The sequence below is a fragment of the Thermobia domestica genome, chromosome 5 (genome assembly GCF_964235325.1).
Source record: "Thermobia domestica chromosome 5, izTheDome1.hap1.1, whole genome shotgun sequence".
Taxonomy (NCBI): Eukaryota; Metazoa; Arthropoda; class Insecta; order Zygentoma; family Lepismatidae; genus Thermobia; species Thermobia domestica.
The window spans coordinates 183,236,947-183,253,226 of NC_137458.1; the positions used below are offsets into that span (position 1 = coordinate 183,236,947).

The 16,280-nt window shown below is 35.5% G+C and overlaps 1 protein-coding gene across 49 annotated transcripts in view; it reads right to left on the reverse strand.

Moving 5' to 3' along the window:
• LOC145686312 (uncharacterized) overlaps positions 1 to 16,280 on the reverse strand; it is a 955,404-nt gene that overhangs the window by 326,992 nt on the left and 612,132 nt on the right. For 48 of the 49 annotated variants that reach the window (XM_081759464.1, XM_081759467.1, XM_081759462.1 and 45 more), the window contains 2 exons: positions 12,080 to 12,198; positions 10,874 to 11,050 (listed from right to left, as the gene is read on the reverse strand). In XM_081759464.1, the coding sequence (XP_081615590.1) occupies positions 10,874 to 11,050; positions 12,080 to 12,198 (296 nt within the window). The remainder of the gene's footprint in view (positions 1 to 10,873; positions 11,051 to 12,079; positions 12,199 to 16,280) is intronic. The other variant, XM_081759472.1, reaches the window with a different exon arrangement.

Here is a 16,280-nt window from a genome sequence, read left to right on the forward strand (position 1 = left end):
GAAGCAGATCACAACGTAGGTGCAGTCTTTTAATAACCTCTGAAGCTCTCGCTCGAAGTAGGGTGCTAATCCAAACACTACTGTGTACCCCACTTTAGTTCGATGCTATTGCATTTTTTCTGTAATATCACTGTCAGAAAACATCAATTTAAATGTTGATGCACAACGCTCAGCTTCTCGGAGAGACATATCGTTCATCACAATTTGTAAACACCAAAGCACCTCAGCTTTAGTAACTGAATCTGCTAATAGGTAACGATTAATAGTCGGTTAAGAAGTAGAATGAATACTGCCTGACTGACAAGAAAAAGATGTGTCATTCTCAGTCGAAGAAGCAGAAGTTGACGCTTGACAATGATCAGTGGATGAACTTTGCTTACTATTAGTGTCGGACGAGTTTTTATGACAATGATCGGTGGATGTACTTTGATGACTATTAGTTTTGGATGACTTCTTAAACGCAACATGAGTTAATCCATTCACAGCGCAAATGAAAGTCCTCCAGCTGATTTTTCCACTGTATTAGGCAATAAAAAATAATACGAAAGCATAATAATATCTCGGCATATGTCGGCCTGATAGGGGCCAGAATTTCTTACCCAAAAAAAGTTGCTTTAAAAAAAAATGCCTAAATTTGGTTAGGTAAGGTCAGTTTTGGTTAGGTTGGGTTAGGTCAGATCTGGTTAGGTTAGATTTGTTTCGTTATTTATGTTTGTATTTACTATCACAGTTTGTATAGATTGGCCTCAAAAATTTGGGCAAGAAACTTCAATATTTCGCTTACATTAAAGTGGATTATTGCCGGGACCGGAGTGGCGATTGCTCATCAGACGTAATCCCACACTCGCTGTTTCATACATGTTCATGAACAATTTATTTATTTTCTGTGGTGTGGAATCACTGTAACAAAAGCCTTTCTACTGTTATTCCATACTGTTAAGAGAATAATGACCATCAAGACGTAATATGGTCCCTTGTACTTATTGTGCTGATGTTACCACACGTAATTAAAAAAAAAAAAAAAAAAAAAAAAAAATGGACTAATGACTTTCTTACTGACTATTTTGTCTTTTTAGTCACTTCGTGATGCAGAAGTAACTTTTGCCTAATCCAGAAAATTAATGCCCTCTTTTATTTTGACATTCCACGCCTGAAAACTGCTTTCGTTTTACATATTTGCTCACATCCGTACATTTGAAATATTTTTAAAACCAGCTTTAAAGATACTCAATAAACTTGTACGCCATTAATAAATGTTTTATGAGGACCAGTCCTACAACCTCCTGATGCCGCTTAATTGTCAGATAAGAATGGGATGATAAGTGATTACAATATAATATATATTGTGTAAAATGAGAACTACTGCCGCAACATCTTGATGAAAATTTTAAATTACTCAATAAAGTTGTATACCAATAAATATTCCCTTAGGGCAAGCCCTAAAATTTCCTGAAGTCTCTTAATCGTCAGATAAGATAATGGAATGATACCACTTACCACACTACTAATGTGTTATTTTACGTGAAATAATAACTACTGCAGCAACATCTTGCTAACTTATCTGTTGGTTATAGATATCAGGAGATTGTAGATTGTTATTCATTTTAAACAAAAATAATAATAGAGAATATATCAAAGAAATAATTCGTGCTACTTAAAGTTGAATTATAGTTAAATAATTTTCCATATTTTTTTCTTAAAAGACCAAGGCCAAAACAAAAGACCGCACACATGATTGTTGACTACAACATAGCGCTCTTTCAGGTTTCAAACAACCCCCTCTGACGCATCACTACTCTATTCTTTTTTTAAAATACAAAACATGGTCGATAAGCGAACTAGGGATGGCCAGACGGATCCGGATCTCGGATATCCGGATCCTGGATCCGGATCCGAAATTTCGGTTCTTGGATACGAATCCGAAGTTTCGGATCTTGGATCCGAATCCAGATATCCGGTTCCTGGATCCACACCCGAAATTTCGAAGTTCAGATTCGGACTCCTGTTTTAAATATTTTAGGCCTTAGATTGAGACCCAGAACTAAAATATCCATATGTATAAAATTTACTAGGTGAATTTTATCTAACTCAGTGGGAAGACAATTCAATTTAAATGACAAAAGATTACATGAAAATCTCATTTTCACATTTTTCGGGGTTAGACCATTGTTGCGCACACCTCATCATTTAGTCTTTAGTATATCTTTAAACGTACTACAAGTATGCCACTTTCATCTCAAGTCAGTAGTTGTATAGATCTGCCTTTTGTTATATATTAATCGAGTTAGGATTAAAATTCGATTGTTTGTGAGACCTATGATAATATTTTCAGAATGAGTTATAACTAGAGATGCAAAAAAGCCGGCTTTTTTGAATCGATGGTTTATTTCACATAAAAAGCCGGCTTTTTTGGGAAAAAAACGAGAATTTTGGAAATTTTGGCTTTTTTCATTTTCATGATTTTTCTATCTAAATAGCTTTCTTATAGTATATTCTATAGTTAGATGAGAATTCCATGACCTGAATACGATATTTCGCTTTGAAATTCACCATCAAGATGGATGGAGCACATGTTTTACGAATTAAAGCTAACATGAAGAATGTAGTATTTGAGGGCAATTTTAGAGGCTATTTAACTTCATTTTAACTTTTGAGTTATCGACCTTTTTTTCTTCTCTAGTTTGACATCCGTGTTTCATTTCTAAGAGCTTTTAGTACTCTAGCTTCTAGCGCAAAAGTTAAACTTGCCCGTTTTTCTATTTATCCGTCAAAGCGTACGTTTTTCAATATATCCGTCAAACCGTACTTCCACATTTCTGTTATACTGTAGCTGTGAAGTGATTTAGCAATAATTTTCCGGACACAACCTTGAATACCAATTTATACAAATAATCAATAGCGGATTTAGAAAAGTACTTTAGGAGGGGTTTTTCTGATTGTTTCGTTTCGTAAAAAGTCCTAATTTTATTTAGGAGGTGCTTGAAGTTTATGAGTACAGGCATAACTAATATTTCGTTTCGTTTATATGTTCAGCAATAATCTTCCGGATACAACCTTAAAAATCATTTTATACTGAGAATCAGTGGCGGATTTAGAAAAGTATTTTGGGAAGGGTTTTTCTTACTAATGTTTAGTTTTTCTAAACATTCGTAATTTTTATTTGACGGGAGCTTAAAGTTTATGAGTAAAGGCATAACTAATAGATATTTCGTTTGTTGCAGACATTCCGTAATTTTGGGGAACGGGCTTCAGTCCGAAAGACCGCCCTCTAACCTTCGCAAAACCGTCACTGCTGGTAATTAGTACAGTGAAACCTCTCTAAAGCGGACAGCCGTGAGGAATAAAAAATTGTCCGCTATAGAGAGGTGTCCGTCTTAGAGAGGCTTCGATATTTTCTTACGTAAATTAGTAAATAAGGTGATATGTAATTACGAACTATTGAAGGTAATTTATCAAACCATTCTATGACTGTGGGCATGTCGACATCTGCGGATTCTCCACAAATCGCTTTGAAAGAAATTTTGTGTCTAATCCGAAACTTCTCTAACCACTCGTTCGAGACTTTGAAATCTGGGGGGGGGGGGGGGGGGGGGGGCAAAAGGGAAGAAAAAGGGCGAGAAGAAAATTAAGTGGGGATTACAATTATTGTATTAATATTTTATATCCTTTAAGGTTAGAGACTTGAAATTTGGTATTTGCATTTCTCATTGAAAATAATTTGACATGTGTTTCAGTGTTTTTTACGTTTTACTAAAAAGGAAAAGAAAAGAGATGGAAAGGAAAGAGGGTGGGGATTGTAATTATTATAATAACATGTCGATATCTGGGAACCTCTGAAGGTTAGGAGCATAGAATTTGTTATTTGAACTTTACATTTGACATAATTAGGTATGTACTTAAGCGTTTTTTGATGTATGTCTTAGAGGGGAAGAAAAGGGGCATGGAGGAAAGACTTTTATATCTCGGAATCCTGGAATGTTAGAGAAATGAAACTTGTTATTTGAAGAAAAATTCGTTATGAAATGAAATCCTTGAGTTTTACATCCCACGTTTATGCCGGTTAGGCTAAAGGAGACGGTGATTATGAGAAATAAATGAAATGAAAAAAGTGGGAGGAAACGGGAAAACCCCGAAAAAACCCACGAGCACGGTGTTTGTCCACCAGAAAGTCCACACGGCGCGAGCTGGGATCGAACCAGGGACCCCAAGCACCGGAGGTGAACGCACTACCACTGAGCCACAGCGGCCCCTTAAAAATTCGTTACGTTTGCAGGCGTATCATGTGCGAGGCCGTAGACCGAGGAAAAGTGTGGGCTGGGGGGAAAGCCCCCATGTACTCGCACTGAAATTCGCTATGTCTCGGTATATCGGAATGTTATTACATACAATTTGATATTTGAACTGAGATTCTGTATGGTTGTAGGTTTACGAGGTACGAGTCATAGGCCAATCAAATGAGATATCAGAGGGTCTAAGGGCAAATCCCCAGACATTTCTTTTTAAATTGATTATGATTAGAGGCTTTTGTGGTGCGAGGCCCTAGTAACGGGGGTCTAGTGGCGAAGCCCCCAACTAGCCGAGGTCTATTAAGTATATAAATGTATTTGCGTAATTGCATGTATGCCTGTGGACAAAATTGCATAAGTAGCCACGAGAAATGACAATCCTTTAAGATAAAAATTTTAAAAAGCTACCAAAATGTAAAAAATGAAAACGAAATGAAATCTTTGAGTTTTACGTCCCACGGTTATGCCGGTTAGACTAAAGGAGACGGTGATAATGAGAGATGAGTGAAATGGTGGAATGAAGAAAGTGGGAGGAAACGGGAGAACCCCGAGAAAACCCACGAGCACGGTGTTTGTCCACCACAAAGTTCACTTGGCGGGGGCTGGGATCGAACCCGGGACCCCAAGCACCAGAGGTGAACGCTCTACCACTGAGCCACCGCGCCCCCTACCAAAATGTACTCTTGAATGAGTTGTATATTATGTTTGCGCAGGGGCGAATCCAGAACGGACTCCTGAAGGGGGCGGATGGATTCTTAGAGGGCGGTTGGGGATGCTAGCAGTGAAAAATTACTTAGATCTGAAATTGCCACAAATTACTACTAAAGTACACTGTTAATGGTGGCGCTGGGTAGGGGCGAACGACTTTTCGCCCTCTCCCTGCATCCGCCTATGTGTTTACATGAATGATATAGCTCCTTATACAACCTATGCAGAGTTAATAGTAGTGGATTACTAATTACAAAGATACGTGTTACTGCTCGAGGCTCCATATGGTATTTTGTATACACATACAGTACATTAATACATTGATTTTGATACATTAATTGCCATTTAGAACTTCATCTCTACTACAATTCTTAATTTTAACTGGAGTGGTACGGTCACAGAGAAACGTATTTTTAAAGAAAGAAAAAAAAGCTCATCAAGAGCAAGAAAATGAAGTTGCTCCTTAATTTGATTTGATCTATATTTTATGGGCTGTTCCATTAGCAATGGCCTAGCCCATCACGACTAGGAAATGGCCTCATTCAGTGACCACAATAACTCAGAAAGAATTAGAAAAGTAAGTAGCCTGGGTCTAATGAATAAGCTTAAGCTTGAAACTAAGGTTTCATCCCAGCATTTGACTAGTGTTACAGAAAACAAAGGACAAATTTCCATCAGGACGACCGCTTTAAAAAAGATTTACTACCTTTTCGGTCAAGTAGAATCCACTAGAATCGAATCTGACAATGAGATTGCTCTCACCTAAGTCGACAGTTTTACTCAATCAAATTTGGAGTAATTGTGACATATTAAGGCACGAAAACCAAATATCAACAAAATGAAGAGAACGCAAGGCTGTCACACGATCAGATACAAAAAGTGTCTTAAAATCTTATTTTAAGCATAGGAATGAAAATCACTTTGTCAATAATTTCGAAAATTTTGCTGATTCGGAACACCCGAATTTTCTGACACGGAGTTTCAAATCCGAAATTTCGGATCCGGATTTTGGGATCCGGATCCAAGATTCGGTTTCTCGAATCAGGATCCAAGATCCGAAATTTCGGATCCGGATCCAAGATCCGAAATCTCGGATCCGGATCCAGTGTCCGGATATCCGGACCCAAGTGGATCCGGATCTGGCCATCCCTAAAGTGAACCACAACGTAGGATTCAAGCGAGCGCCCGTTTCACCGTTGCCACGTTCACTTGCGATTCACCATTGATGCTGAATTCGGACGCCCCAAACGGTGGATACCGACAGGGTGACGCTGGAACCGACCCAACGAATCATCAATTCAGAAGCGCCCAGCGACTTATCGGTAGAAAACAATTGAGCTACGACTTGCGTTTTTAACTTTCGGCCTCCTTCGGCCATTATCGTCGTGTTTCCCGGTTCTTTGGAGAAATTCACGGCTTATTCCCGGTTCATGAAATTCCCGGCTATTTCCCGGTTTCCCGGTTTTTCCCGGTAGGTGGACACCCTGGAGCTTTAATATGAATACAGCTTTTTATTTTATCAGTCTCACGACGTTCTCTGAACTCTAACGTTTACAACCAAAACATGTAATGAAATTTAGTTTTCGGGTTTGACTCCAGTGATATGCCCTCTAGCCTGAAAGTCAATGGCTATGGTATAATTTGTGGAATGAAAATGTAGAAGAAAATGGGGAGCCTGGAGAGAACTCATGAATCCGATCGTGTCCGCAGCAACTCTCATGGTTTGGTATCGGTTTAAGGACCCAGTGCACCAGAAAGGGGTGCTACTATTGAGCCACTGTAGTCCCAGCTTAATCCTCAGCAAAACGTGAGAATGAACATACGAAAAAGTGAATATATCACATTTATTATTCAGATAATACAAAAGTTTTTTCCATGTTGACTGTTCGAATCAAAGTATCTATATCACTGCCACAGGAAAGGTTTTCGTGATTCAAACCCTCTCTAGATTCCAGTAAAATAGAGCATCTATGCTCTTCCAGTGCTGTCCTTGGATTGGGATGAAGCTATTATTTTTGAAACTAAAACTGTTTCGGTAACAAGTGAGTAGGTTCAACTGGAAGAGATATTAAGTTTGGCTTTCAGAATTAAATATTTCAGAAATAAAACTTTTTAAAACATTAAAATGATCCGAATATAATGAGTAAACAAAGCACTGGTTTATGGGTTGATTATATGTAGCGGTAAGAAATCCATAATGAAGGAATGCCCGTACGTGAGTTGTAAATTATAGTCTAAGATATAAAATATTTTCAAAATGGCTGCATATCAACTCCTAGGATACAGTCTGCATGATTGGCGATTTGTATATATTCGATACTGAACACTAATTTCGAGTGTTGTTGTTGTAAGGCAGAAGTAAAACAATGGCTATAAATTAATCGGAAAAATTAGTAGATTACTTATTTTATTAGTAGATTACTTATTTAACTAGACTACAAATCATTTCTACCTTATATAACTTAATATAACTGCAAAATAAGAAAGGTACGGAAAATACAAAACATTGCAATCTCATTACATCACTCTTTACCATTCACCTGTTTTAGAACGTGATATATAATTTTTTTTTATTTAAAAGTGGAAATAGTAACAATTATCAAAAATCACCTTAAGTACATGAATTCTTTATTCAAATATTATTATTTAATTTTTAATTTTCCTACATATGCTTCAGAAGCACTTGTTCAGTGTCATGTAAAAGCACCTGTTAAGGAGAATTATATTATTATTATTACTATGTCAAACTACATAAATCACAATAAAAAATATTTTAATATTCGGACCACACAACTTATGCTTTAGTAAATTCGGTTATGGCATGTAGAAACTACAAACGCAAAAAGCAAACCATACACAAAATATGTAGCTAATTGTATACTCGACCGACCACACAGAGAAAAAAAAAAATTCTTCAATCACCATTGCAAAAAGCAAATGGAAGATCCGGGTTTGATTCACTGTGGGAGCTGATAAGGTTCGGATCCCACGTAAAATAGTAGGTTAATGTCTCACACAGCCTCGCTGCTGCAAGGGACGCTAAACTCAAATCTAACTAAAAAAATCAAACAAACAAAAATGTATCAACTGTTAATTACTAACTGTAATTTGCATCTCGCTGCACAACAGCCTGAGTATCAGCAAGAAATCTGCATAATCATGAATCAATTTAGCATATTAGAACAATTAGCACACAAGAAATATTAAAAATTGTCTTCATGCATTACCAAATAGTAAGTAGATTTAACTGAAGTGATAAAACATAAAAATTTCCACCTTTGGTATTATAAAATAATTTGCAAGTCTTCTGAGCTTCCGATTTGACATAATTATCAAAATTTTTAACCCTATATACACAATGTATTGGTTTATTTTTAATTTCATAAATTAATAATGTGCTGTTGACATCTCAATAATTTTCTCAATTAATAAATTGGGATTAATAGTTAATATGCACTGTGTAAGCTTTTGATGAACCAAAGTGCATTATAAATAAGATCTTACACATGACTGTTTCGGTTCTTCTCAGAGAAGTTGTACATGATACTGGGAAGACCGCAAACAACGTGTTACAAAATTATTAAAAATCTCATTATTTACGATGAACTGTAATTCAGATGAAAATAATGCTTTCGTGCTTAAAACCAAAGCCAGTAATACATTTCTTCTACAATTATAAATATAGACATACGGCTAGATTACATATTTATTTAATAATAATAATAAAATTATAAGCAGGTTATTAGAAGTTTACTGGCTGTCGATTCATGCAGATAATTTCTACAGTATCTACTTTAGGAGTGGACAAGAAACATAGCAAATGTAAGCTCTTCTGTAATTTCCTACCGATCAAACAGCACATACATAATATTTGTGTCAAATAAGTATATTTTCAACCACTTTATTAATATTACAATTTCACTAACGACTCCCTAAATAAAAAAAAAAAAAAAATTAAAAATTAAAAAAAAAAAAAGTCAATCGTACGCAGAGACTTGCTTTTCACGAAGGAGTTCAAAACAAGAAAACTGAACTATTGGTGTGCAATGCGTCTGAATTGAGATATAATAATAATAATACATTTATATATCGGATGCCCTACAACTCACATAGTCAAATCGTTAACAAACTGTACTGGCTGAACAAGGGTCGGGAGATTAACGGTCATACTATGCTTTCATCTTCTTTTTATATGTAACATCACCCCCGCTGAACATGGGCGCCAACATACCTGTATCTACCAAAGGATACTTGTAAACACTTAACCACAAAGAAGGAAAATTTAAGCACCATGTACTATCTGACTGAAAAGTTAAAGACGATTAACGAAAAAAGGGCACTTTGCTAACATCCGAATTTGTATTGAATTGTATTGAATTGGTTGTTCTTGAATGAAACAATGTATGTTGCTTTTCTGTATGCCACTTTGGTCCGTGTAAAAGTTTAATCTTCCCATTTTGCGTTTTTGCTCAAATATTTTGACACACTTGAGATAGTTACGGCATTGCCTTTGGCATTTCCTATGATTTTTTATTTCTTATCTTATGTATTTTGCCATATCAACTAGTAAATATGTACCATAATGAAAGAGAATAAAAAATTAAAATCAGAACACTAAACGCATCGGCTAATCACTGGTAAATTAAAAAAAAAAAAAAAAATACTAACTTCAGTCGACCTTTAATACACTTATTGTACGCGACAATGATATATTTACATTTGTTGTTTTCCATACTCGTTCAAAGAAAAACAACTTCACTGTATATTGAAAACACAATCCTTTTCTCCATACTTCTCAGATACGTTCTTTTTTTTTTTTTTTTTTTGTTTGTTTGTTGTTTAGTTTTTATTCTTATTATTTTAAAAATCTTTAAAAATGAAAAGTAAGAGAGTATGAAGTAAGGAATGGTACATAAAACTAAAAATACTACTATAAAACGCACAGACGTTACATGTCTTCTGGTATGTGAGAGCAGCATGTCACAATATAAATATTTCATCAATCTCTGTTCTTACTAGGTACAGTATGAGTAGCACAGGGTAACAGATATACACTTTTCCCCCTGAGGCAAGAAGTCCTATGAAACACACATTAATAAATGATGATTATTTTCGAATACATTAATTTTTAAGTAACATTACAACAGCTTGGTGTTATGATTAGCAATAATTTTGTTCGGTACACTTCGATATTCGTTAAGGCTTAAGATAATGGAGCAATTTGAGAAGACTCAGTTATATAACCAAATAAATAAAATTATTAAGAAGATAAATTGTGCGACTACAATTAAATACACCAAAGGCATTCTATATTTTGACAGACCACGATATAAAACAATTATCGATTACGAGTGTCCGAGTACGACGTGAAACTATAACAGACCTCATTTTCAAACTGAGCCAGGCTGAAATTTTCCGGTAGCAGCGAGGTGCGACTTGGTCGTCGTGTACGAATAGTTTATAGACAAACGACTGAATACTTCAACACGATGAGCCATAGATTATGCACAGGCTGAAAACCTAGAATTTATATTCAACTTCATTTCATATATATCAGTAACAGATATATGACAGAACCTGAAGTTATACATAACTAATACATTTTAATTACTTCCATTTCCGATATTTTTGGCTTTCAAATTTGTAAAATATAAAGTTAATTGACGTGCATAAAGCGATTAGTAACGAACATACTACACGTAACTAAAACCGATAAGCATGGTACTCAAATCTTATAAAAAATATATATATATAAAAAAACCGGTTAATAAGGTCACACAGCATAAAGAGGTTAACAAGGATGATTTAAATGTTGTTATGCTTTGGGTAAAGGAATTCCATGCCTTTCTTTCTACAATAATTCAATTACGATTGCCAACCTTCACTTGACCTTCCCGAGGAGGTGTGATGCGGAACTGCTTACGCTGTCTTTCAGGTTCCTTGTACGTTTCAAAGAATTTGAACCTAGAACAGATGTCAGCTGTTTCGATTTGCACATCTTCAATTTGATCAGAGGCTTTCACAATGTCTTCAGAAATCTGTCTTCGGAACAAAACCTGAAAAACCAGCCCAACTATCACAGATTCGGAAATGGGAATTGCAGGTCATGAGAGATGGAAAATGAAAATTATAGAACGTAAAATACCAGTAGTCCATTTTACAGCCCATGGGGAAATATCTAAAACGCATCCAATATATATAAAAGTTCCCATAACAATTTCTATTTTCAAGCTTTGACAACTGCATCTTTGAAAATTATTTAATTGCTATATCGCTAAATATCTCTACAATAGTTTTCAGAAATCTTAATTTAAAACTCGTCTCTAAACGAAAAAGTAATTGGAGTGAGAAAGTTAAGTGTTTATTAATGTTTATTATAAAATAAATAAATAAATAAATAAATAAATAAAAAATTACCACTAGCATTAAAAAAGTAATGCTAAAAGTGAGTATCCAGTATCCAGGCCATTAAAGCATTTAAGAAACTGAATCACATAAGAAAAGAAATCAGGATAATATTAAAGCTATAAACTGAATTCACACACAGACACACATTATATTATTTTGCCGGAATCCGGTTCCAAAGAATTAGAAACAAGGTAGTATGAAAACTTCACTTCATTTCTTTAAAATATATTTTCATACTGAGGGGAAATAAATGTTGTGTTTACAAAAAAATAGCGTATACAAAATTTAACTCCTGACGAGACATTTTTGTTAGTTTCATTGAAAAGCTTAACAAATGTCAATTTTCTTCCAGTATTTCTATTTATTTTTTTAAATATATGTGTAAAGCCGTTTTCATTTAGTCATGTGCTGTTAATATGTAAAAAGAACCAACTTTACAAGTCCAGCCTGCGTCTTCTGCGAAGTTCTTTTTTTCTTTCTTACTTTTTCTTCCTCCTCCTAACTAAACAGTGAATCTATCAAAAGCAGAATGTAATATACCTTAGGAAGTTTTTATCGTTCTGTATACGTTTACGGAACTCTTGGTAAAAGAAACAATATAATACTGTTAAAATGGAAACTCTCGACCACTTCACTCGTGAACACTAAGGTATCTGATTACCAGTTAAATCACTTACTTCTCTACTTTTCTTCGGCTCATCTCCACTTGGAGTTTTCGGTGTAGTAACCACTGGTTGAATCTTCGCAGCAGTTGCATCCAATTCCAGAAACAAGCTTCGGGATTTTTTAGATATACCTATAATCAAGATTAGAATAACAGTTGAAGAGATTTTAAATTAGTAACTTTAGATATATATATATTTATGTAACATATACGGAGTAAATAGGCAGAGTTGAATAAAGTAATAAATCATTTAAATACACATTACTTTTAGTACTTCGTGCTCCAAATATGACGTTTCTACTTATTCAGAAAGGAATAGAGCGAAACTGCGCGAACTGACTTTCTGCGCGAATAAATCTACTTATAGGATGCAAACTCAATCAAGTTGATGGAAAAAGTATACTTCAAATTCATAAATTTTACGAATGCAATTCTACCCTTAATAAAGGTCATTGTATTTTGAAATTATTCGAATTCACAAAGACTACGGTTCTTTGTCAATCTCTTCCTCTTAGTGTAAGAATAATTCTCCTCAATAAATCATTCAAGTGCAATACTTTTCTTTCCATTTAGAGTTTCCGTTCTACCACACCCTGTCGCAAGTTCCTCAGGAGGAAAAGAAGGATTATTATTATTATTATTATTATTTCAAGTACTTTCATAACCAGTTTCCATTTTTCTTTTTTAATTATCTTCTCCTTCATGCCTCTTCCAATAGGTTTTCATCACCTTTTTATTCCATCCAAATAATTTTTCCGCCTCCTTCATTATACGTTACATTATCGTTAAACGTAACGCAAGCGTTCAAACATATTTCAAATCAGTAATCTTTGCAATTTTTATTAATACATGCCGTAACACACGTGTTTCAGTCAATGCTCTATTTCTGGAATTTGGTATTTAAAAATGCGCTATCGCTAGGCAAAAAATTGTAACGAAAAAAACAACACATAACAAAATCAATAGTTTGCATCTTCCATTCAAGTAAACTTCTTCGTTTATGCTTCTAAAAATTTTAACTAAATATTTAAAAATGCGTATCCGGGAAAAAATCGATGTAAAAGCACAAAAAGTTTTCAAATGTGGGGGTGCTGCCTGTCCAGTTTTCCTGACTGACAATGCACGACATTTCCCTTCATATTGCTTATTATTATTATTATTATTATAAATGTTCCGTAAGAAAACATTGGTGAAATGCTATACATTTCAGACCGGCAATGGCATCAAGACTTAGTAATTAACATTCTATCTATCAATGTATCTAGAACCTGTTGAGGCGAAAAAACGTAGATAAAAGTTTACTGAGGTTTCTCTTCGTATAGTATGGTCGCCGTTATCGTTATGCTGAAAGGGGATTTCAATGAGAGAAAGTCAAGCATAGAAATCTCAAACACAAATACCGGATTGTATGTTTTACGAGTATAAATGGCAAAATTGCAAGCAAAACAGGAAGATAGTACATCAGACATTCGGTACAGATTTCATAATTCAACTGACACCATAATGGCGATCTATGCTTCTAAGACACACTATATACGAGAAACTTACTATTACCTATAGAAAACTAGGGACTCAAGGCGGGTTTTGAAACTGATAATGGGTAAACGTGTAAAGCATTACGAGAAACCAACTGCAGTGCAGAAACCATTAAGCAACATATTCACTAAATTGAGAAATGGTATAAGAAAGGACAATGTGTTTCACGTAAACTGATTGGTCAGAAAACGACACAAGCAAAGTCCATCTTTCCTTGCTCTTTCATTGGAAAGAATGATCTGCTTCTGAGCAGAATGCTCACGCGCAATGAAAAGTGTGCTCTTTATGATGCTTAGTCATTATTGATTAACAAAAAACAAACCCATTCCAAAACAATCAAATGCTATGACACTGCTGATATTTCTTGAATACTGCACACTCAGGCTATCATTTGTTTCATTCCCTGAGGATAATGATTCCAAACCCTCAACGATATCATTCACGCACTGGAAGAATTCCATTGCTCATGTTACATCATCATAGGATCCATAATCTATCCAAGTATTACAGACTATAGATCCTACGATGATAGAATGCAACGATGACCGGTACGTGTGTCATCTCGTCGAGGGTTTGGAATCATTATCCCTCCGGGGATGAAACAAATGATAGTCCGAGTGATGTGCAATATTCAAGAAATATCAGTGGTGTCATAGCATATAATTGTTTGGGAGTGGCTTCATGTGGTACTAACCAGTAATTTTTCCTGTACATGAGGACGACTACTGGTTTTCCACGCACGTTTAACTTCATGTTATTGTCTCGAGTCAAGTTCCCACAGACCTTTCTTGAGTGCCTATTATTATACATGTGAATTTCGGTGACACTCAATTGATGTTCGTACTATATTATTTTAATTAGACTCAGTATGTAGTACACTTCTGGATACAGAAACCAGAGTAAGTCCCAAACACCGATCCTAGATTCTTATGTATTTCCTCTATATCCGACTCATTATCATTTAATTTCCACCTCTCTCTAACAAAAATAATACTGTGTATTATATTAATACATACAGATGGTGATCAGAAAAATGGAAACACCTGAACAAAATTGCAACTTACCAGATTAATATGGTGTCGGGCCACCTTTCGCCTTCAGAACAGCCTTGATGTGACGTGGGATGGAGGCATAGAGGTCGTGAATGGTAGCAAGTGGAATTTTACACCATTCCTCGTGCAGGGCATCGGCCAGTTCTGTGAGAGAGGATGGAGGTGGAAATCGTCGCCGGAGTCGTGTTTCCAAGACGGACCACAGATGTTCAATTATTTTGGGACTTGAGTATTGGATCGAGAAACGAGAAGAAGTGCGTTTGTTTTGCTCCTGAAAAGGAGCTCGGGAGTGCGAGAAAAAGTGTGTTTCGTGTGCAATGTATGGTACTGTAGTGTGTGTGAATGTTTGGTGAGTGTTATTTCAAAAACCGGTGTAAATTGGACAAGTGGTTCATGCGTTATAAAAGAAAAACAATAATATTAATTTGTGATACAAAACATTGAAAGACAATTTACACGTATCATTTAAAAGACGAAGAAGTTTAAAAAGTAAAAACCTCAGCGTCATCATTTCCGGACTTGACAATCATTCTTAACATGTGGCTGTATGGACTATGTATAGGTGAGTAATTATTATTATTTTCAATCTTAAGGAGCAGATACGCAACCCTTTGGGCATTGTGGTAGGACTGGTTAGCATAACCACTAAGGCGCTTCTCCATATATGTAAAAACACTCATAAGAAAACATTTAATCTTAAGGTACAGACTTCATCTATGTAAGTAAAAGTAGGCAACCCTTCATACGTGAGTGTATTGGGGGTTATCCGTAATTTTTCAGGGGACAAATTCGGTTTTTCGCGGCAACCGCGTGGTATGTTAAGATGATGCAACGTAGCCCACCCTTAAGTAGGAAGAGCTCGCAAGCCAAGAAACAGGCAAAGGAGGATACTCAAATAGCGACATCAGCAAACCCAATGTCTATGACCAAGTCAGACGACGAAGAAGCTCGTAAAAGAAGCAGAGAAGAAAGCTCTCCGGAAATTCAAACAACGAAGAAACCAACCATGGAAACATATGGCTTTGACACTATAGATCAATACGAAGCAGAGCTGGACTACCTAGATAATTTACTAGACTGGAAGAAAGTTGGAACAGGGAAACTGGAACGCTTGAAAAGGAGAATGGTCGTTTGGGTTAAGGACCGCGAAGAGCTGGAAGGGAAACTTACCCAAATGGAAAAAATCAACGAAAATCTTCAATCAAAATACGAAGAAATATTAAAAGAAAAGTTAATGATGGAAACAGAAATGATGTCTGGGCAAAAAGGATCAAGACTGGAGGACAAAAAACAAATGGAAGATCTTCAAAAGGTTATTGCAATACAAAAAACTGAAATAGAAGACCTTAAAAAGGAGAAGTTAGAAATAAGATCCGATAGAGATAAGCACTATGACAGGATGGAAAAAGAAATCCAAGAAAAGACCAAGAAGCTGAGGACATTGGAGCAAAATTATGCTGATCTAGAGAAGGAAAATCATAAGCTTCAAGAGAAGATAAAAGATTATGCACAGACAATTGTCAAATTAGAGAGCAACTCATTAGCAGAATCAGCACAACTGAGAGAGAGAATAGCTACTTTAAAATTGGAGAGACAACCGGATGTAACAAAAATATCTCAAGAAAT